Source organism: Cygnus olor, chromosome 1 (genome assembly GCF_009769625.2).
Source record: "Cygnus olor isolate bCygOlo1 chromosome 1, bCygOlo1.pri.v2, whole genome shotgun sequence".
Taxonomy (NCBI): Eukaryota; Metazoa; Chordata; class Aves; order Anseriformes; family Anatidae; genus Cygnus; species Cygnus olor.
This window is the reverse complement of record NC_049169.1, coordinates 98,738,114-98,761,186: the sequence shown is the minus strand read 5'-3', so window position 1 is coordinate 98,761,186 and position 23,073 is coordinate 98,738,114. Positions and strand designations below refer to the sequence as shown.

The 23,073-nt window shown below is 37.7% G+C and overlaps 1 protein-coding gene across 9 annotated transcripts in view; it reads right to left on the bottom strand.

Moving 5' to 3' along the window:
* STXBP5L (syntaxin binding protein 5 like) overlaps positions 1-22,596 on the bottom strand; it is a 203,018-nt gene extending 180,422 nt beyond the window's left edge. For 4 of the 9 annotated variants that reach the window (XM_040572017.1, XM_040572035.1, XM_040572024.1 and 1 more), the window contains exons 1-2: positions 21,701-22,593; positions 7,233-7,330 (exon numbers count right to left, since the gene is read on the bottom strand). In XM_040572017.1, the coding sequence (XP_040427951.1) occupies positions 7,233-7,330; positions 21,701-21,892 (290 nt within the window). In that variant the 5' untranslated portion in view covers positions 21,893-22,593. Of the gene's footprint in view, positions 1-7,232; positions 7,331-21,700 lie in introns of all 9 variants that reach the window. The other 5 variants (XM_040571976.1, XM_040571997.1, XM_040571986.1 and 2 more) reach the window with 3 other exon arrangements.
* Between the last annotated feature and the right edge of the window lie 477 nt (positions 22,597-23,073).

Sequence of the window (23,073 nt, the reverse complement as noted above, 5' to 3'; positions counted from 1 at the left end):
AACCATTCACTTTCTGATAGCTCTTGATCCACAACCCCTTTTGGACAAGATTGGTTTCTCCAATGATGCTCTTTTTTGATTATTCCTTCTATACTCATGTTTGGCATTGAATGCTACATGTGCAGCACTCAGGAAACGTCTTGCTTCTTGACTTGAACAATTTCCTTAGAAAAATATATAATTCAGATGCTGCTTTGCACGGGTCAGAAGAAAGGTGGAGATTGAGATTATGTTGCTTGCTTGCTGTTCCACTAAGTAAAGGAAGGAGTCAGGGCTGAGGAATAGAAATGTAATGACTATAAGAAGTAGAGTGAAGTAGGTCATGGTTAGGGAAAGAGGGACTGAGTTGGCCATGGATGAGCAAAAATGACCTCATCAAGGAAACCTTTCCCTCCTCCTCTCTTGAATGAGATCATAGGTTCTGTTCTGTCCATCTCCTCATTTTTCAGATCTCTATACCTAAGACAGAAATGGGTCTTTTTTTCACAGCACAAAAAAAGAATCCCACTATATGCATGTACCTATATACTTTGGGTTTGCTATTTTGCTGGATAGTAGTTTTCCTAAACTATTTGGAGAAATATCAATTCTCTCTCCCACCAAAATTATTCCCTAGATTAAAAAAAAAAAAAAAAAAAAAAAAAAGAGAGGATAAATAACTAAATGCATAGGTTGACTTCAAATTTCTGTATTTTAAAGACGTTTGCCAAATGTAGGTCGTAAATATCTGTCTAAAAAGATAATTAGCAGGTTGGAAGGGAGAACAGATTGATGTGCATTACTTCCTATGCATGAAGACATTCCTGTTGATGAAAGTTTTGAACAAAAAAAGGTAGGAAAAGGTGAAAACCCCTATAGGTCACCCAGAATCTAATTAAGACACACCAATTCTCTGAGAAAGTTGCCTATCACCACTAGGCAACGTTTCAGTATCATGGTAAGTTTTTTTTTTAATTATTAATAAACTCAATAAAATTGTTGAAACAAACACACAGAAAGTATTTTTTTCAGATAGTGATCATAAATGCAGTCATCAGCTCTGATCAAAATCCTGCCAGATCCATCCACCTGTATGCCAATTTTATGTGCATCTCCAAATACACTAAAATCTATTTTTTTAGTAATTTGTTTACAGATGTCAGGCTCTTTTTTTTTTTTTTTTTTCCTCCTGGATAAACATCATTTGAAAGTGCGGTAAGCCCAATACATTTAACTGTAACATATTTAACCTGTTTACTTATAATGCATGAAACAGACCCAGGACACCAATGGCCCCAAATATAAGCGTATATGCAGAGGCCTAATATGTACACACATATGAGTGCACACATAGACAGATATTTAATAATCTCAGAACAGATTTAAAATTCCCTAAACTCTGGGTCTGTCAGATATAATCATACAAGTTAATTTGAATATTTTTATATCTTTTATACTTTTTTGTTCTTGTAGATTGACATTAAATTCATTTCTCTAATAACCCATTTAGGTATCCATGCATATAAAAATACACGTATGTATGTATTGATTACCAGTGGGATTTTCAGAAAAACTTATGTTAGGAGTACTGACTCAGTGAGGTTTGTGTTCCTGAGTCACTCAAGCACTCTGGAAAAATCCCAAATATATTCCACAATGAGATAAAGATGAAACGCATCAATGGTTCTTCCAAATCAAACACCAGAACTTTAGTTTTATGATCTTGTCTGCCCTTCCCCCATTCCATCTGCGCAATAAATCACACAGAGTAAACAGCATGGAAGACAGCTTATTTTAAGGATGAAGATCTAGTGAAGCCTTGTTTAGATTAAGAGACAGCAGTTTTAGGGAGAGTAAACCTGCCACACTTTATACTTAGATGTTATGCCACTATCCTGAAAGACCATCACTTTACATTATATTGCTTTCTTTAAATATATCCATCCTGATGTCCAACCTGACATCAAGCATTCTTTATCATGCTTCCTTTAACTACTTTAAAATTCCAAGTCTCCTCAGAACTCCACAGGTGATGATTTAATTACTGCTCTTTGATTTTCTCTAGAGCTCACAAATATCCCGAGTTGTACTTCCCCCTAACATGGTCTCTCTGTGTACATCAGCTGCTGAATATCCATGCTGTTCAGTAGAGCTATCTTAGGTTTAGATTTCACCTTCCCCTTTACTTAGGATAGGAACTCTGGAGTCAGATATATGACTATGGGCTATTTCATGGAAAGAACTGAGAGAGCCTTGAAGCCGTGTTTTATTTTTCAAAAGATGTATCTATTAAAATAAGTATTGCTGTACCATATTTTACATTCCAAAAATACCCCTGCTATCAAAGCATGGGAAGAAACACACAAAATAGGCTAGAAAAATTGTTCCCAATATGGTCCAAAAGCAGAATCTCTGTTGAGAAGAGCCTACAGAATTTTGTTCTGATTTGCAAATGGATCCACACAAAGAGTTTTTAAATATGACCGAAAAGTAGGCCATCTTTCATACCACTCAAAATTGAAAGGCTATTTCTACATTTTGTGGCAAAGTTCAGAGACAACTGCTTTCTGTCACAGTTGAATTTCTGGAAAGTAATTTCATAAGGTAAGATGATTCAATTTAAGGACCTGCTCCTTAGTGCCTAAATTTCTGTCTCTCCTCCATCTCTCTTCCTGTCCAGTCCCAACTATGCACTCCTTCCAGCCTCCTTATGCATCACTCTGACAAGCACCAGAAGTAAGCACTACTAATCCAGTTAACAATCTATCAGATAAGTAACACAGCAGAACTGAAAAAGTATTTCACCAGGTTAGTGAATTGGAGTGCTTTTGGAAAGATCTGTGGAGCACTGGAGTCAGAACAAGGAAAGCATCAGGACTGTGCGGCTAAGTGAAAGGTTGGGGCAGAGCATCAACTCTACTTTCATGTGTTAGTGAATTGGAATACATTTTTGCTTAGGAATAAAATGGCTACTGTAATGTTTGGTGACATTGTAATATGGCAAGCTGTTATACCTATTAGAAAGGCCTTTCACATGTTGTGGATGGTTTGCTTTTTTGCTTAAGCAACAAAGAATGAAAAACAAGATTTCATTGCCCCATGGCACCAACCCTTCCAACATGAAGCCTGTCAATCTAAAGAATGTGTATTATTGATAACAATAGATAACAGTAAAAATATGTCCAAAGATGTATTATTAATTTAAGCCTGTATGATGATGGATAAGCTTTTAATGGTGTGGAGGCCACTCCAGATCCAGTACTTTTCTTTGCACTGGATTTAAACTTTCCCTCACTTCTTAATAAGCAAAGATGATAATAGCTATGGAATAGTATCTTTCAGAATTTGTTACTGCAGCTGACCACCAATAATCAGTGACTCAGTATAATAATATGTAGATGCTCATATACCTGAAGTAGGCGGCTATATTGGCTAAGCACATCTTTGATGTGATGGAAGAAGTCAAAGGGAAAAGACCCAGTGATTCTGTAAAGTACCTATAATGAATTTTTGCAAGTGTTTGTGAGCTGGATAAATGACAATATGGAAATATGTATCCTGAAACTCGAGAGCAACATGCCACTTCTACGAGTCTGCTCTTGGAATAATCATTGCTAACAACACTGATTTTATTCAGATAGAGGATGTGACAGAACCCTAGTCTTCTTTTCCCCTGAAATGAGGAAGAGACATCAGTCTGACCAAGTTTCTTAATTTCTTTCCACCTTGTATAGTGATGTACATTCTCTGATAGTAATTAGAGACTGCATGCTTTGTTTTATTGTGTGTAATGTCAGAAGGTTCTCCAGACTAGGACTAGAGAAGAAGTACATGGAGACAATAAGAAAAGGAAGTCAATTTCATTGCCCTTCTTCATCTGAACATGTTTGCCTGAAGCAAGGATAGCCCAGACAAAGTGGCAACAAGACATGATCTGAGCAATGATCCAAGTATGGGTGTTGAGAACAGGCTTCAAAGAGGGAAAGAATTGTCCTTAGAGGGGAAATACAATTTTCTGTGTTTAGGATGAATGAGAAGGATGACCAGATGATAAAGCAATTGTTTCTAGATTGGGTGTTTTGCCCTTTGCTTGCAGGTTTTGGTACCACATGTTGGTAACAGGAAGAAACTCTTTCATCAGAGATTTGCAGTGCACTCTTTCTGGGGATGGAGCATAGCTCTCCTGTGAGGATCCAGCACCCAGCAGACAGCGATGCAGGTAAAAGCTACATCATTTTCTGAAGTTCCTTGAGAATCCCACAGAGACTGCTAGGATCACTAGAGCATAGCAACAGCAATTCCCATTGCTATAGAACTATTTCTGTTACATCTAAAGCAGCCTGAAAAGAAATCTAGGAGAAGGCAAATTGACTCTCATTCCACAATGAATTTTCATTTATCTCTGTACTGTAATGGAAATTTATGAATAATATCCTCTATTTCAGGCCAATTTAGAATAGTCAATTTCAGTAGTGCTGCTGGATCATTTGAAATGATCACCCGAAGCAGTGATGTTAAGCCTTTATTCTCAACACTGAAGTACATGCTTCATTTTCTTTGGAAAGAGCTTATCCTTTGAGAATTGTTAACTTGTGACCAGTAGACAGCCCAGTACTTTGTGAGCCTTTTGGAAAGACAGGGAAGCAACCATACCGTCACATGACTTGCACTGGTCACAGGAAAACTTACTCTACATTGTTACATGAATACTAAACATAAACTTGCTATGCCTTTGTGTTGCCCAGCACAACAGAGTTTGGTCCAACCTGTGCCTTTTTGTTGTTAATAAATAAATAATTAAATGGTTGCATTTCTCTGATGGTAACCAGTTTGTGCTTTTACGCTGTCCACAATACTGGTTAGAAGCACCAGCTTCGCCATCAGAAAATGATGAATGTGTGGAACAAATTCTTTCATTCTGTTATATAACACATTCATTGCAGAATGAAATTGTGTTGCTCTATTAAAAACTACTTTTACAGGATACTGTGGAAACAGAGAACCATAAAAAACTTTACTGTTTTTAGCTTACTTTAAGAAAATCCATTAAAAAATGTATTTTCATAAGTAATACTAAACCTTTACATCTTGGCTTGAATCTTACTGCCTGACTTCAACAATTACAAATGGCTGCAACACAATTGGCTTAAATGAGTCTTGTTCACTGTGTGGTCCCAGGCCCTGTTTCACTGATCACTGTTCATTGCTGCGTACAAAGACAAAGTTATTAGTCCATGATGAGGCTTTTATATAATATGTTCTGTGAACCTTTGAGAGCCAAGTTGAGAAGCCTCAGTTAAAATGAATAAATAAGTAATTCTTTTTATGGCACACACTGTCTTCAAAGCATAGCTCCCATCAACTCTGTGCTCAATTAAGCAAACAAGGCTCCGTGTGCCAAAGCTGAGAGGCATTTATGTTATGAGATGACATATCACTCAAAAAATCATACTATCTGATAATTTTGATGCCTTTGTTTGATTCAGGTCCTAGAAATTTTTCCCGTAAATGAAGTAGGCTTTCACTAGCAAAGCCGGAGAAGAGATATTAAAGGAGAAGGTACTTTGAAAAACATTCCTCTCCCTTCTTCCTCTGACCCTTCAATAATCCATTTCCATAGATGATCTATATAGAGTTTTATACAAAGTGAGGGATACAGCCTATTTTCTGCTGTGTGTTCCATTCCTGTGGCAAGTGACATGCAGGTTTAACTTACTTCTGCATGAAAATGTATTAATTCAGGCTCTGCATCTGCATTTTTCTTGAGGGTTTTTCATAGGTATAGGATGCTTAGCCAGTAGCAGCTCTGCTCCTACACAAGCCAGGTTGCTGAGATGGAAAGAAGTGGTGGGCTTGGGAGTCAATCTTCTGTAAGGTCTTCTTCCTACAATACCTACATTACCTATGAAATTCCCAGTCTCCCCACTCATAGAAGACATCACATCTATGAATCTTCCTGAAGAAAAGCTCCAGCTTTCTAACCTTTCATAACTCCCTAAAGAAGAAAACGTGACTACTGGACTTGCACTTTCCCAGAAGTGCACAAATTCAAGGGGATTTTCTATTTTGTAATTATGTTGAATGGAATATATTCAATCTATTTCATCCAGATATATATTAAGAGTAGAATCACTGAAGCACAGCTTGTTGCATAACTGGTTCTGTTGAGTCTTGTGGAAAGAAAATGAGGCTTATGTAAACACAACCATTCAGAGCAAGAGCACCCAAAAATGGAGGAAATTAAAGTTTCAGTCATGTTACATGAGGCACAGATTAGTTCTCCAGGAGGAAATTTTTTTTAGATTGTCACCTGCCTTTGATCGGTATTTTATATATCACTGTCCCCTACTTTCAACCCTGGAATTTATTTATCTACAAGAGATTGTAAAAAGTATTGGCTTATTACTTCTGTATCCTGTAACTCTTAAATCTTCCTGTAATATTCTTTCTTCTCTTTTTTCTTACTTCATATGTAGTTTTACCAGATTGGAATACATTTGAACCAAGAAAAATTAAGAAAATTAGTCAGAGAAACATTTTGAAATACATCACATTTAAATATTCTCCTACTATTTTTTGATAACCAAAGTTGTTCAAATTTTCAGTACATTTATATCCAATTTATTCTGTGTAGACATCCAACTTAAACTTCCTGCAGTATAAAAATACCTGTAAGGTTCTGGCACTAACGTACCTTTGTAACTAATGAAGAGAAACAGACACTTTTAAACTGTTTCATCCGACTACTTGAAACATCTCCTCCAGGAAGAAATGAATCGTGCCCTAGAATCACCGATTTCCCACCATTCAGTTAGGAGAGTCTAAACAGTATCTCATACATTGATATCTACAGTGTCTCCAGTTGGCTAGCTGCATTGCAGCAGTGAATTTATTTATTGCTAGGACAACATTTACACCTTGCTTATCACCACATTGTAGTTTACCTTTACACACTGAAAAATCTCTACTTTTACTTGCTGAAAACAAAAAATAATTCTGCTTTATGTTAACCGGTATATGCCAAAACCATACACCAAGAACTCATTCAAAATTTTTCCTTTGGACACTTTCAGAAACTAATGGTAATTCCTCAACAGCACATCATTTTCCAGTCCATATAGCAAAGCAAAATGAGATGTAACATAGCATCATAACCTGCAACCTTACCTGAGTGCTTGCAGATGTAAAGATGATTCACATCACTGCATTACAAATACATAGAAATCATATAAATTATGAATATGAAAGGATACATTCGTATTGCTCCTGTTCTCGTTCCAATTGCCAGAATTTTCTGAACTGGGTCAAAAGCTAAGGCAGTGGGTAGATAAGGAAAACCATGGCGAACCGTCTGAAAGAGAACAAATGAAAAAAGTGAATGAAATGTAATCACAAATAACAAAATAAAAGCATGTATGTTTTATTTTACAAGTGCAGGAAGATAATCTACATTTTGCTTTATGTTGTATTATTTGCAATACATTTCCAGAACAGTATTAAAATATATCATTATTTTGAATACAGAGGTGAATTTCACTCATGCCAATTTCTAGACATGCTCTTTACTTGGACATTTTATATGTTTTTACTGTAACAAAGTAGATTGCAAAGCATATGCCAATGTACAACTGGTATATATTCCTTATATAGTATAGTGAAAGACAACCTCAATATGCAAGGCAGCTGTAACTGTAGATTGAAAAAAAGACATGTAATATGCTTTTAAAACACTGCAACAAACAGCCTCAGCCTCACCAGAACAGCCACAGTGGACAGAAATGGAACATGTCCAGGGGAAGAAATCCAATAAACCAATAAACTGAATTGAGTCTATGAGGCAAAAATCCTTAATATCAATTTTAAAAACAAAGACAACAAAGATGTTCTCAAAATGAACAACGGAACCACTCAACCTTTCTTAATTTACAATACTACGCTTTTAATTCTCATTTTTCAGAGATACCTTGGGGAATAAATGAACTAAGTGTGATGCTATGCATCCTTGAGTTTGAGACTGCCTGAAGTAATATTTTAAGTTATCTTAACCTGGAAGCTATGACCAATATGACTTGCCTGATTGTTAGGAGGAAAAATCTCATGATGGAAAAGTCCAACACAAGACTAAAAATAACTTGACTAAACTATACAAATAGTACCAAACCAAACAAACAAATTTTAATGGATGTGATTCTTTACCTAAAATTGGGTACCAAATATCATATTTTTATTTCCATTTTATTTATTTATTTATTTATTAGTATATGGTTAGGATTGGAGAGGAAGTGCTTTGGACTGAATGGAATTTAATATTTTCAGATATTTTATCTTCCTTGAGATTATCTTGTTCATGAACCGTATCAGCTGAAGCATTCAGCAGTCCCTATGGAACAACTTCTACAAAAGGGATTCCTTAATTGCACGACCTGTTGAGTAAAAGGCAGATGATGATTGCTACAGCTGTATCACTCCAACTCTGTTTTCTTTCATTCCAGATGGAAGCACTTGAACTGATATTCACAAGTAGTTTGGGAACAACCAAATGTATGTTTTTCAGCAAATAAACACTTCCTTAAGAGAAACCTTACTCATCTCATATCTTAATTATTGCTGATAAGGGATGTCTTTAAAAAAAAAATCTAATTACTAGTTTCTAGACTGCAAAAATCTAAAAGCATATGCTAGCTCAGTAAGCCGTTGAATCATAACTCATTTTATGTTAATGTAGACACTTATCAAAGATTTCCACAACTCTGTATCTGGTTTATTTTGTGCTTTGTGTGTTTGTTTGTGTGCGTGTACGCGCGTGTGTATGTATGTATGTTTAACCTTTTCATCTTCTCAAGGGGCAGAATTACTCAGAATACATAATTTCATATTTGACACATAAGCTGTGACTAGACTTACATACTGTAAAAATGCTTTTACCTCTCACGTCACAAAACCATCAGGAATTACGAACTGTATTTTCCAGTGTGTCTAATGTTTGGCCTAACTGCATTATTAATTTTCTATTATATTTTAGATGTCTGTACTCTTGCAAATAAATGCTTCCGTAGCAGAAAAAACAAACAAACAAACAAACCAAACACCACCATATTCCACAAAGGATTATTTTTAATTATTATTATTTTTTTAAATCCTCTCTATAACAAAGTTTGAATTTGTAGCAATTCCAGTCAAAACAAGCCTTTCTGATGCTTAGCTCTCAGTGGAGCTTAGAGTTCTGCTTTTCAGATCTGAGAATGTAAAGATCAAAATCTGTAATTCTTGCTTATGCATTTACATCTTTTTTGTAATTTCAGTATTTCCGCAATCTACACACAGTCAGACTTTTCATTCAGAAATTTCATCTAGGCCCTGTTTTGACACAGATCTACTCTCTAGAGGCACAGGAATGTACATATTTTCAGAATCATACCTCAGTAAATATCCCTGAACTTAGGGATTGACTCAAAAGTGTTATTTCTATTTTGCAGCCATTTTTCAAATTTGAGTATTTATACCTAGTCCAACCTGGAAGTTCTTGTGAAAGCAAAATTCTTCCATTTGTAGTACAAAAATATTGTTGACGTCTATTGATCCTCCAAGTAAATTACAATTTTCAAGTAAAATATTTATATTTATTACAACTCCAAACAAAGGACAAAAACAGCTTGGAAGGAGAGCCAAGCTATAATGTACACAGTTAAGATGGAAAAAGATGCCTTTACACTTGAGATTTTGGCACGAATTAGAGCAGCCTCAGAGGCAATTCTGAAGATCAAGCCTAGAAGAACAGGCATGAGCTGTAGCCCTTCAGGCTCCCAGCCTCTTCTCCTTATACTTAGTCCAACAACCCTTCTATTTCCAAGGACTGTAAGAAAAATTGACATGAGAAAATAGATTTTTCTGTTACATATTGACGGAACTCATGTGAACTGTATGTGTAAGAATGAGCAACAATTCTGGCACTGCTTCTGGACTTGCTTACAGCATTTACTAATACAAATGAAGAAGAGGGGAAGGTTACAAAATTAACTTGATACTAGGGTGACAAAAATGTTCCTATTTCATCTGAGCTGTGTCAAGTAGGAACGATACTGACCAAAACTAGCAACGGTGAACAGAAAATGCAAAACAAAGAAGTTGGTTTGTTTTTTCTCCCCCCCCCCCCTTTTTTTTTTTTCTAAAATTAAACTATCTCAATAGCAGACAAAAACAGAAAAAGTACCCTAAAGCATCAGTCTGTGTTCTCATGAGCATAGGACCTTAGCCATCCTTAACTATCCTAAAAAAGAAGGTACCAAAATAAGGAAGAGAAAAAGCAGACAGCAGATGGAGCCAGGACTGCTTTTCTCCACATTATCCCGCTTTCTTTTATGTCACCTTTTTTGGTATGCTGTCTCTAGAGGTAGTCTGCACTCCCTAGGACACGAAGTTTATATGCAATATTTGAAACATTTTATTTGAAACAGAACAATTACAAATGCAGCTATGATTTCAGCATAAATCCGCATTTAGTTCTGTTATGCTATTTTAAAAGTGATGAAAATCACTTCACTCAAATACTCCTACAGTGAATTGCACGTACATATTATTAAAGTAACCTTTATATAACCATTTTACCTAGATGAATACAAGAAATTGATTATTTGGACTTGCCAGTATTCTACCAATGAACATTTTAATATGCTGTACAGAACATAACAACAGTCCCATTCTGTCTGAGATATCACAATGTTTTTCAGTAGCTGAAAAATGAAAGTCTCACTAGTAGTAATACGTAGCATCCAGTGCAATTTTTCACATGGTGTATAATTTGGATTCCATTTAGCTCTTACCCTGCACTAGGAGCCAGGGCATCTAAGCATGTTCACAGGTGGTTCTAACAACGAGCTATATATTATTTTTTTTTTAAGATAAAGATTCCTATGGATAGTTCTTTTGCTCTGTGTCTCTCTGCACATAAAAGCTAGAAACTGCCACATGGGAAAAACTACCTGCAAAAAGGACTCTAGAGCTACAGACTGTGAAGGCTGATTTCTACCCCTTGCAAGATGGTAAAATAAAGACTAGGATCATGGAACACATGTACGAAAATGGTCTGCAGAAGGTAGCAGAGTTTCTACAGTGGGAAGTCCTGTCTAACTACTTTTCTGTAATTCTATGAAGCTGTCAGTATGCATGCAAATAAAAGGGATATGAATGGACATATCTGAGTTTTCCAAAAGCCTCCCAGTAACATTCCACAGTAATGTTATCACAGAAACAAAGTTGCCATGGGACTGGAGAAAAGGCTTTTTTATGGACTGAAAGCTGGTTAAAGATCAGGAAACAAAGGATAGGGTTTAATGCATTTTTCCCATGAAGAACACTCAGAAGTAGAGTACTCCATGGACTCGCTCTTGGATCAATATAATTCATTATCTTTAATGATCTAGAAAAGGTACTGGACTAAGATCTTCAAGTTCATAGCTGATAGTAACCTCTTTCAGGTAGTCAAATGCAGTACTTACAGAAATCTGTTCCAGAAAGACCTTATCAAACTGAGTAAGTGGGCAAAAGGGTGATAAGTTAGCTGCAGTATGGATAGATACAGCATGTAGGAAAAAATGTATCTTCACTAAGCTTACACAATGCTGAATTTAGAGCTAACATTTACAACCCAGGAAAGTGACTTTGTGGGTGCAGTTGGCATTCCTCTGAAGTCTTTGGTTTAATATGTAGCAGCAACCCGAAACGCTGAATAATGTTGAAGATCATCAGGAACAGTACAGAGAATAGCATGAAGGGCATCATTTTGCTTCTAGATGAAACCTTTGTGAGGCCTTATCTTGAGTATTGTACACACCTCTGGTCTTCACACCTGAAGAATCAGTGGTGTCAGAAGTGAAACATGTAAGGCAGCTAATGCTCAAGGTGACGGAGGCAAGCCTTACCAGGAGCAGCTCCAAATGCTGGGACTTCAGTTTGGAGAGGAGAAGGCTGTGGGAGGATATGACTGAGATTTACTGAACTGAGAGGGTGGATAAGCTGAAAGTGGACCTGTTATTCAGCAAATCCACAGAGCCACACAAGTGAAAGATTAGTTTAAAACAGAAAAAGAAAATACTTCCTTACACAACAGGTAATGAACTCCTGAAACTTGTCACCACAGGAGGTTGTGAAGGCAGATAATAATATCAGATGGTTCAAAAAGGCATTATTTGGTCCCAAAATAGTAAATCCAAATGTATCTTTCAGATAACTACTTAAAACAAACAAACAAAACAAATAACTAAAATGAAAAATAAATCTTACAATCTTCACTGAAGTTGCTCTTTTCATTACAAAATCATCTGCAGAAAGCTCAGAAATATGATTTTCCACTGCCATTTTCAGTTCTGCAAACTGGATGTTAAACACTATCAAATCAGAATGGTCCTATTCGTGTGGGATTCATATAGATACAAACAGTCAATTTAAGAGGAAAATAAGGCCTTCTGAATTTCAAAAAGTATTATCCTCATGACTGTTTGCTGAAATATAGTGTAGTACCTCAAAAATGAAAAGTGAATATAATTCAGACAGAAAAATCCACAATTAAATGACATGACATAGATCCCCATACTACATTATTCCCAGTTCACAGCATAGGTGAGGTTGGAAGGGAATTCTGGAGATGGTTTAGTGTGCCCCTCTCGTTCTGCCCCCCCCCCCCCCCCCCCCCCCTTCAAAGCAGAGTGGCTGCATTTTAGTCTTGTTTGCTCTATTTAAATGAATGTTCTGTGGCAAAACTGCACCGTCTTGCCACATCTAGCACTGCACTGACTTACAGCATAGAAAGGGTAACTCTGGAATATAATCATCCCAAGGTAGGTATTATCCTCTTTGGAGAAATCCTAATTTCAAGCGAAGACATTTGGTGCAAAATGTTCTCATCTCTTCCCTTCTCATTCTTTCTAAAAGGGCTCTCAATTTTAAAAATTGCAAGAGAAATATGCAAAAAGGAAGGAGAACGGAAAATGTAGTGAAGGAATTGCATCCCCTTTTCAGTAAATATGCTATAAGAGGCTTTCTACTCTTGCTAGTGAAACTATTGAGAAGATATAGGACATCAGCCCTTTACAGAAGGACCTTCTATCAGCTGTAGTGTATCATATGTAATATAAATGCCACAAACGTCAATAAAACTAAATTTGCCTTTTCCTTTAATGTAAAATAACTTAAAAAAATATCCACAGATTTCAAAGCTCAATTTGGCCTGCCTGCTTATGTGAGACTAGCAATACATCACAAGCATTTACCACATTGCTTACTAGTTATTATTAATTCGTAATTAATCTTCTCCTACCTTCTTGCTGTATGCATATTGTACGTTGTATGTTGAATATAGAATTTAATCTGGAGATACTGGCCAGCATCTCAACTCATGTAAGGTGAAGACACATTCCGAATGGAATGTAGATATTTTGTGGCAACTTTTTGCCCTCTCAGTGAAATCCAGCAGTGAAATCCAGCAAATCTTGCACTTGACTATTCCCTCCTGTATTGGCCACAACGGTACCAAGGGCATAGCTCACAGACACAAATGAATACACAATAGTCAAAGATCATAAGAATCAGATCTCCGTTTACATAATCACAGTTTTCCTGCCTTTGCCTCACTCAGTGATCAATTAAAAATATATGTAGGGAGAAACAACGAATGAACCAGGGTTCTTTGGACCTGCTACAATTAACTTTTATCCACAGCTACGATGGAATGGATCTGTAATAAAACCGATGCTGGGCAGGTGTAACTGAAAACACATACACACCCTTAAAGGATACAATAGGTGGAATGGGTTGTACAAGGCAGAGGTTCAGAGTTCACAATTTATGACTTTTTGTGATGTCCAGTGGATAATACAGAAACTTACTCACAGAAACTGTGGCAAAGAACATACACAGAACAGCATCCATCCATCCCATGCTTTGTGTACTGTTTAGACCAAATGTGATGGATGATAGGAACAATATATAAGCAGACATTTCAAGAAAATAAGATGCAATAAAGACTAGATTGCCACACATACAGACATATATAATATGTCTACAATAGCTGAATAAGGAATGTGACTTCTGACCATTTGACTTCACAACATTAGCATTCTTACATAGGAGATGTTTTTATGAAATACTGGTAACGATGTTTAATTGCTGAGATTTAAATTCTGCAAGAAGGCATGCTACCATATACACCTATATCTGCACAATATCCCACTAAATTCAGTCGGGCTACTTTTGAGTACATGCATTCCTTAATTCAAATCCCTAGATATTAAGGGTCATTTTTTATTTTTTTCCCAATACTGTATACAATATATATTATTGCAATGGAACCATAAAAGTGCACCTCTTCAGACTTTGACCCTAGCTACAGGCAACAGATTGTCTCTACTGTTTTTTACTATTCATGGTCTTTGCTGGTGAACTGTTAGAAATGGACACAGCACTGTACAAAGATAACATCTTATTACATTTGAGCATGTTTACCAGCCATCTGTACCTAACAATATCACTTTCTCTTCTTTCCACAGATGCACATTACTTACACTTCTAATGACACAGTCCTCTAACTTCCTCCTATCGTGATTCTAACATACATTGTGACAAATTAATATATCCATATAAGCTGCTTTTATAAACACAGTTTCTTAGTATAGCCAATAAACCAGTGTGTTCACATAGCTTTGGGCACATTTGTTCACCTCTCTACTGCTTCCTTTTCTGTTTATAAAGTGAACATACTAACCTTCCACAATGAGAAGCATAAATGGAAGATTTTCATACAGACCTCAAAAAATGATTTGGGCATATGCCATTCACCAGGGAGAATCAGATGTCTTCAGAATAGGAGTCAGATATGAATAGAGAGTCATCTAAAATAACCAACTAAAAATGGGGTCTATCTGAGATTTAGTCCGCCTGCACTGAGGACATTGCTTATATGTCCAACGCTTTACAAGACATCTTTACGATTAGAACACTCCCTGAGATACAAGCAATCCAGACTGAATTTCTTCCACCCTCTTAGAAGAGTCACCGTTGCTTTTCCCACTACAGCAGTGAGAAACTTTCTCAGTTGTAGCTGTAGTCTCACTATATACAGTGTGTCTGATTCCCTCTATCAGGGGTAAAAGTTAAGGGGATAAAAATGATGGGACACAAAGAAGTGACAACAAGAGAAAACCTGGGTATGGGGATTAACTTTGTGAGAAAAACCCTAAATCCCAGGTATAAGCTCAGTACAGTTATCACAGCATGAGAAACAGCATTACCACACCCGACTGCAGGGGGACAGGTCTGCGGTTTGTGAATGTGAAGGCTTTGTGTGCCTCGGTATGTCTCATGGGTTTTGACCATTTACAAGGTGTCTGAGGATTCCAATCACCAGGTCAAGAAAGGAAAACAAGAAGTTCTGTCATGATGATCAAGTGCCTGTGAAAAATTGACCCCTGAACACAGAGATTTCCAAGCTGCCCTTAATACATATTTTCACTGAGGAGGAACATTCTCTCTTTCTTTTGAGGAAAAAGTGTATGCTGAATTTCAATTCTTTATCCAAGTGTTCCATGTTTGATATTGAGGAATCCTTGTATAAAAAACAATGCTTGAAATGGCACACCAAATTACAGTAGAAGAATATTTCTAAAAATGCAAAGTCAACCTTAGAATGCAGAAAAAAATAGAACATCCACAAACTAAAATAATCTCTGCAACATGTGCAACATGATTTTTCCCCCGCTTACAGGGATTAATTAAATTATATTTTTCTGTTGTAGAACTTTTGCCACACTCCATGCATAGTACGGTCTGGGCTGTCCTATGGACAAACCAAAGTTATACAATAAGAGACATGAATTAAGCTTTCTACGTGTGGCCACTAATGTTCCCATTTTGTCATTGACCAATTTGTGGTTATGGAGGTTGATGACATTCACGCTTTTTAGGTACAATTCAGAGGTCCAGTCTGAAGCCAGAATTTCATCCACAGTCATCTGAGACATGAAGGAAATTCAGAGCCATTCTAACTATATAATGTGGACATATAAGTTTTCAGTGTGAATAACTAGCCTAAAAGCAAGTCTGTAGATGTGCAGGATACTTGCAACAGAATGTGAAAACAATGAGAGGCATAACTGGAAGACGTAATTGGCATAAAAGCGTACGCTAAAAATGTAGATTTAAAGCAGGTCAAGCTGGACACTCAAAAGAGTGGAGACTAGACAATCCACATTGTGGATCTTCTGTGTCTCAATTTCTCATCTATACCGCAGAAATAATGATACCTTCATCTCAGAGAAATATTGTGAAGATCAATTCATTAATGTTTATATCGCTTTCAAAACTACTGTGATGAGCACTTCTGCTGGGAAAGCCCATGGGTAACTTAATATATGGGTAAGCTCTCAGTTCTAAGAATGCAAAGAAACACTGAAGTGCTTTCTATTCAGCAAACACCATGTTCTGCTAAATAAGACCTACAGAAGAAATGTGGGATCATGTAATTAAAAGCTGTATTTGCAAGCAAACATAAGAAAATTGGAATTTTAAAGTGGTTTGTTTTGCAACTTTAAAATTTGTAAAACAGTTTTGAAGTTATAATTGCATGTGTTGGCCCTGAAAGGTCTGCATTAATACATTTAGGATTTGTATTTGATTAACAGTCAGATATAGTAATTCAAGAAAATAGGTATTTTATTTGAATGAAACAAGAGTGTCCAGTTGTACTACTACAGGTAGCTTATATCTTCAAATTTCTTAAAAAAGAAGCTTTTAATGTGCTATACTCTTTATCCCTGATGAACCCTATTTCAAATTAATACAAACATTTAAAAAGGAAAATACATGACGCTCGTCACACATCATAAATACCACTGTCATCTAATTACAGAAGTGTCATTTATGAATCTGTAGTTTTGGATAAGAGTAAGGTTTAATACTTAATTTAAGATGGGTTTTCTCTGAAATGTAAATCTTCACACAGATTTCTTTTTAGCCCTGAGTGACCTTCCTAATGATGCAACACAGAAAAAAACAAACAACTCTAGCTAACTAAAACATTATGGGCAGTTTATAACAAAGATTTTTTTTATTCTTCATAACCTAACATAGAATTCTGTGCTACTGCACAATTGTTCTTAAACTGCCATTTGGAAAACCATCCAAATGAATTTTATTACTACTGAAATGCATCTTCGTGTTGCGCATACTTTAAAGTAGCTATTTGACTGCTATCAGAGGGGCTAAACGTTCATCTTCATAGGTTATCAAAATAAAGTATTACTGTCTCTGAAACCTGGGAACTAAAATTTAAGACCACCTTATAGGAAATCCAGATAATTAAGGTATGTAAATTGGCACTATAAACTGAAGTACCTAAATCAAAATGTTTTTACATAATGTCACTCCATGAAAGAGGAGTTCAGCCAAAAACAGAACAACTTCTATTATAGCCATGATCCCAAAGGAGTTAAATGCTAGCAGTAAACATAAAAGGGGAAGTTGTCTTTGAAATATGCCTGCTGATTGGATGCATCTTGAGGGCCTGTTTTTGTTAAAGATAAACTGGGATAGAAAGCCACAATTGTAATCAGCCAAGGGCTGCCATTCAAGTTTCAACGAAATTTTAAAACTATTCTGGCCTCTGTGGGTTTTTGCATAAAGATTGGGTGATGTGCGTACTGAAACTATGACTATGGTATCAATATGAATAACACAGCAAAGTTCAAAGGGATGTTTATTACATAGCAAGACTACCCAGTGATAACACGTTAAGACCACTTTTGGAGAGAAGACAAATTGCATGCTTTAGGTTTAAAGGTAGCCACAAAAACGTCGGAGTCTGTGGAATAATTCAGTGAGAAGTATACTTCAGGGGTTCTTAAATCTTTTATAGGGTATCTGGCTGCTGCGTACAGTTAGAGAAAACATACTGGCCTAGACTAACTGTAGGTCTAGTAAAGTGCAACTCTTACTATGCTCCTAACAGTGGTCTTGATTTCAAACATTCTTTTCATAAAGTTAACCTCTTGCTCTACGAATTCAACCCTACAATTGTTCTTCAAGAAGAGCTCAAGCAGTTCGCTATGGGAGATTTATTTTAACGAAGAATATACACTATATTTTCAAAAAAATGTACATCTTCATTTTTATTCAGTTTTCCCCAAACTGCAGTATCCCCCAACAATCACTCTTCCGCAGAAGTAAGAAAATCAGCATTTTCTCCATTTATGTTCTTTCTGCTCAAAGTTCTACTCAAATGATTTACAACGTCCTAAATGTTATCTTCACAATTCCTATAATAATATGAGATCTCTACCCACTGCTGTATTTTAATTTCTACACACTATGACCAAACACAGGCTGGCCCAGAAAATCCTTAATAAACGAGTAAAGTACGTCTACCCCCATTATGATTATTACAAACTTTACTAACATATTCTGCTGGATTGTACCTAGTTTTGGACATGACACTCCTATCTCACACGTTCAATTAATTTGAACAATAATCAATATCTTTATGATATCCGTGTGGATACCCCAATCTCAAGAGCAGCCCTAGATAAATAATGACATGTACTTCAGCTTCCAGTTGTCATAAAATACAGTTCTGACAAAATTTCACCTTATGTGAATACTTTAAAAAGGATGACACCGGTTCATTAATACAGCTACCAACACATAAATTTATGATGCTTTAAAAAGGCTGCAGTAATTTCATACGTAATAGTTTCGAGAATATTTCATTTATAGTCTTTCAATACAGAAGACTACATTAATGATTCAAATATAAATGGCCAAAGTAACTCATTGTGAACATCTCACTATAAAATGAAATATTCAGTATACTTCTATTAAGTTCTAATTTTATCTTGAAAGGACACCATGGTAATAAGCATACCAAAAATGTCAAAAATTAGACACATCTTTCAGGTGTGTTACTAATAATACCAGGTATGTTACCAATAAAACTTGCTGTTTTCTGCTAGATGAACAGATCTGTATGTTTAGTCAAGAAGACCTCTCACAAACTTAAAAAAAGGCAATTTATTTAAGTGAAGAATGTAGGGTAAGGCCCTCTCATTCTTACGTATGAGTCAGCTTTTACGTTTCATATCTAAATGAAGATTTAATAACCAGCAATGAAGGAAAAAATGCTTTGGGGTGTTACTCACACTATGAGCCTATCTGACTTGATCCTGCAGATCATAACAAACCAAAACTGTTGTTAGCTTTACTCAGTTCTGTGTGCAGCAGATCACAGACCATGGATCCTTAAATTGCAGCCTGAACTACTTATGTAACTTGACATGAAAAGAAAAAAAAAACAAATGCAGAAGTTCTATGAATAAAGCTTGGGGAAGGCAAAGCTTTGTTTGTATGTATTTTTCGTTTAATTCAAATTGACTGAGGTACAAATTATGGCTCAGATCCTCCACCCTGCACCTGCGTAGAGTCCCACTGCCTTTGGTCCACTTGCATAGGGCATAATGCAGGACTGGGGCCTGTGGGCTTTTGTTGGTTCACTCAGAGCTGCTTGTAATGGCACGAAACAGCAATATAGCTCATTAAGTAGAGCCTGTTGAATAAGCACACTGCGGTATGTTATGAACACATAATCATGGAATATTTGGGGAAGTTTGCTTTTAGTACACTTCTGTGCCTTGAAAAAAGGAAGCCGGTGTTTTGTATACCATAGAGTGGACTTCTGCAGTACCGTGCATTCATAAGCAAGTACTGCTGCAACCAAAAGCTCTCCTATCCAAATATTTACTTTGTGAAGAACATTTCAGCCAGACGTCTGAGTCTTCTAATTGAAAAAGAAAGGCAAGTATTTCCTACTTATATCTTCTAAAAATAATGTATTCCTATACACCTATGTTTCTAAGTAGGTCTCTCAGAACCTAACACAACTGTTTTCAAGTAATATCAAGCCAAAGACGGGAAATACAGAGATAAGGCAGAGAATTAACTGCTTTTGTTTCTGAATCATATGTTGTTTATTTTGGCAAATATACCACACAACATAAAAATATATCATACAAAATATAGAGCTTTGGCACTATGAAACGAAGAACTGTATTCACTGTAACATTACTCAGAATTCTTAAAATTCCAGACCTTCTAAAGATATTTTAATGTATCTTGATTATTTGCATTATCTTTTTCTGAAGTGAAAAAAATGGGAAATCACTGTTCTGAATATCTGGAATTTCATAAAATGCTGTATTACTGTGTACATAAACAAAGGGAGTCAAATTCAACCCTGGTGCAAACAGATATGATTGCAATGGACTGATCACTGGGACTGTTAAACTACAGATTCATTGGACTCAAAAGGCTTGAACCTGCATTGGGTCAGAGTGGCAAAGAACCAAAAACCTCTAAAAATTAGAATGATGTGTAACCTCTTCTAAAGGTCTATGACACTTTAAGTCATGGGGGCTTATCCTTCTTCACATAAACCCTCTAAGAGTTTTGACACTAGCTGTATTTGAAAACAGAACTGAGTTAAAATCATGACATCTGCAATTATGAAAGCTGTGTTTCACTGGGACAGATCTGCACACAAACCATTTTACAGGCTTCTCTTGCTTGTGTATATTTCTTCCTTCTTCCCCAAACACAAAAAGAAATGAGAATGTGCTGGAGTTGACTATAACCCAGATTTCAAATCAGTTGGTGTCTGACTAATGAGAGGATTCACCTGCTTAATAGGTGAAGTTCATTTACTTGTAATGATGTAAATTGCATTAGTTAAAAAATCTGCTTTTGAAGCCAACAGAACTTCTAGCAAAGTCAACAGAATTAATGTCAAAGTTAAAGATAACAGCGAGGGACTAGAGAATAAAAATACGACCTCTCTTTTTTGATCTTCATTACAAAAGTATGATTTACTATTCCAGGGATGGTCAAAAATATAAAGTAGCTTGTACTGTTTTTACTTGTGCACTTAAAAATTATTCTGAAAGCTTTGTTGCAGAAAGCAGTCACAAAACATAAAAACCACAGAGATATCTTAAGCTTGCTATTCAAAGAAAATTTCTACTGAAGAACCTAACCAATATGTAAAAGCCAATGCTAAACAAATTTAGAAACTTTTAATATTTATGCTGTTCCACTAAGTTTACTGTCATATAATCACAGTCTTCAGTACTGATGCTAAAAAAAAAAACCATCCTAAATCTACATCCAATCTCTCACACATAATTGATATGCTATGTTCAGCAATAACTGCACTGTCTTTTTATTTCTAGCTCGTGCCTTTTTGTTAAAAAAAAAAAAAAAAAGGAGAGAAGGAAAAGGAGAGAGGATGGTAACAGAGAGGAGGGGGGTAGATACACACTAGTTTGAATTTCTGATAACTTGTAAACATTATTTGTACTAGCACCAATTGATTTGCTTTTCTGTCCACAATCTTGCTACTAGTTTGGAGCCCAAGAGTGAACTCCGGATTGGCCCCTGAATGCTGAAATCAAGATTTAATGAATTTACTGGCTACCCCAACTCTACAGCAGTAAGAAAAAACAAAACAAAACCACAAACAAACAAAACACGAGAGCTGTCTTCTCATTTCCAAAGTCCTTATACAACCACTGCAGTTCTCGAGTAAAAAGGCTTATTGGCATCACATTGCTGCCCCCCTCAAAAAAAACACGCACGCAGAGTAGCTTTTATTATTGCCGTAGTAAAAATGAATAGATATAGCCCTTACCTTACAGATTTGGAAATAATCTGAAGTTAGCGTCTCCTGGACCTCATCTCTGGGAGTCCCCGCAGCCCCTGCAGTCCCCGCCGGGTGCACGGAGCCGCCGCCAGCCCCGCTTCCACCGCCACCGCCACCGCTTCCACCGGGCGAGGAGGCGGTCAGACCATCCAAAACTTTGCGGAAATTAAATTTCTTCATTTCGGAAAGATCTGTTAGGAAGATTTGCGGGGCGTGGGGGAGAAAGGCTGCGCCGTAACACGTTCGGCTACATGTAGCGCGGCAGAGAAAGTCTGTAGCGGTCCTCTGAGTGAGGCAGCACTTTAGTGCCAACCCGGTATTAGGTATAATTGACTGAAAAATACGAAGGCTTCATTCTGTCGGACGTACAAGCTGCTTGGGCAGGTCCCTTCAGAAATAATAATAATAATAATTAAAAAAAAAATCCTCAAGCAGCAGAGCTAAGGTTGATGCTCAGAGACGGAGGAGCGATGGAGCAACGGCCACTCGCCTCGCTCCCCAAGCCCCCATCTAGCAGCGGGTTAAAAACGGGAAGCGAAGGCGAAAATCGAAATTCAAAAAAAAAAAAAAATCAAAATTCACAAAAAATTCAGCCTGCCTCTGCCGGAGCAGGCTCCATCCCTCTCCCTCTTCCCGCGGCCGAAGGTTTGTTTGCCCTGCGGGGCTGGGCTATTCAGCGCCACAGGAGCCGGCTTCCACGGTTCTTCACCCCCCTTCGCCCCGCCACCGCCCTCCTGCGGCAGCCGCCGGCCCTGAGGCGACCGCTGCTAACGGCCGCTGCTAACGGCCGCGGCGCGAGCGCGGGGCGGGAGTGGGAGCACGAGCCCGGGGCGGCGGCGGGCGGCGGGCACGGCCCCGCTGCTAACGGCCGCTCTCCGAGGTGCTGAAAGCCCCGCCCCCAGTCCGGGCAGGGCGGGGCGAAGCCTGGGTGATTGACGGCGGGAAGACGGTGATTGACAGCTCCCAGCGCCACGCTGGGGCGGGACGGGGTGTTCTCATTGGCTCGGCTGTCGGTCGGCTGGGAGAAAGAACCAATGGGCGCAGTGCCAGGAGAGATGAGCACGCGCTCCCGCCAATGGGAAAAACCGCGCCGCCGATTTCCCTCCTCCTTCGCCTTCCCCTCACGACGCCCCGCCCCAATGCGGTGCGAGCGGCGATTGTTCGCCGTTGGTTATTGGCAGTTGGCGCCGTGGCAGGACCGGGCGGGCCGCGCAGGGGCTGCTCTGAGGGCACGGAGACCCGCGGCGGCGGCGGCGAGCTGCTGCCTCGCCTCGGACAGCGAGCCCAGGGGAGTGCCGTGAGGGACAGCCCACGTCGGGGGGACGTGCCCACCCTGATCCCCATCACCTCACAGAGCTGGA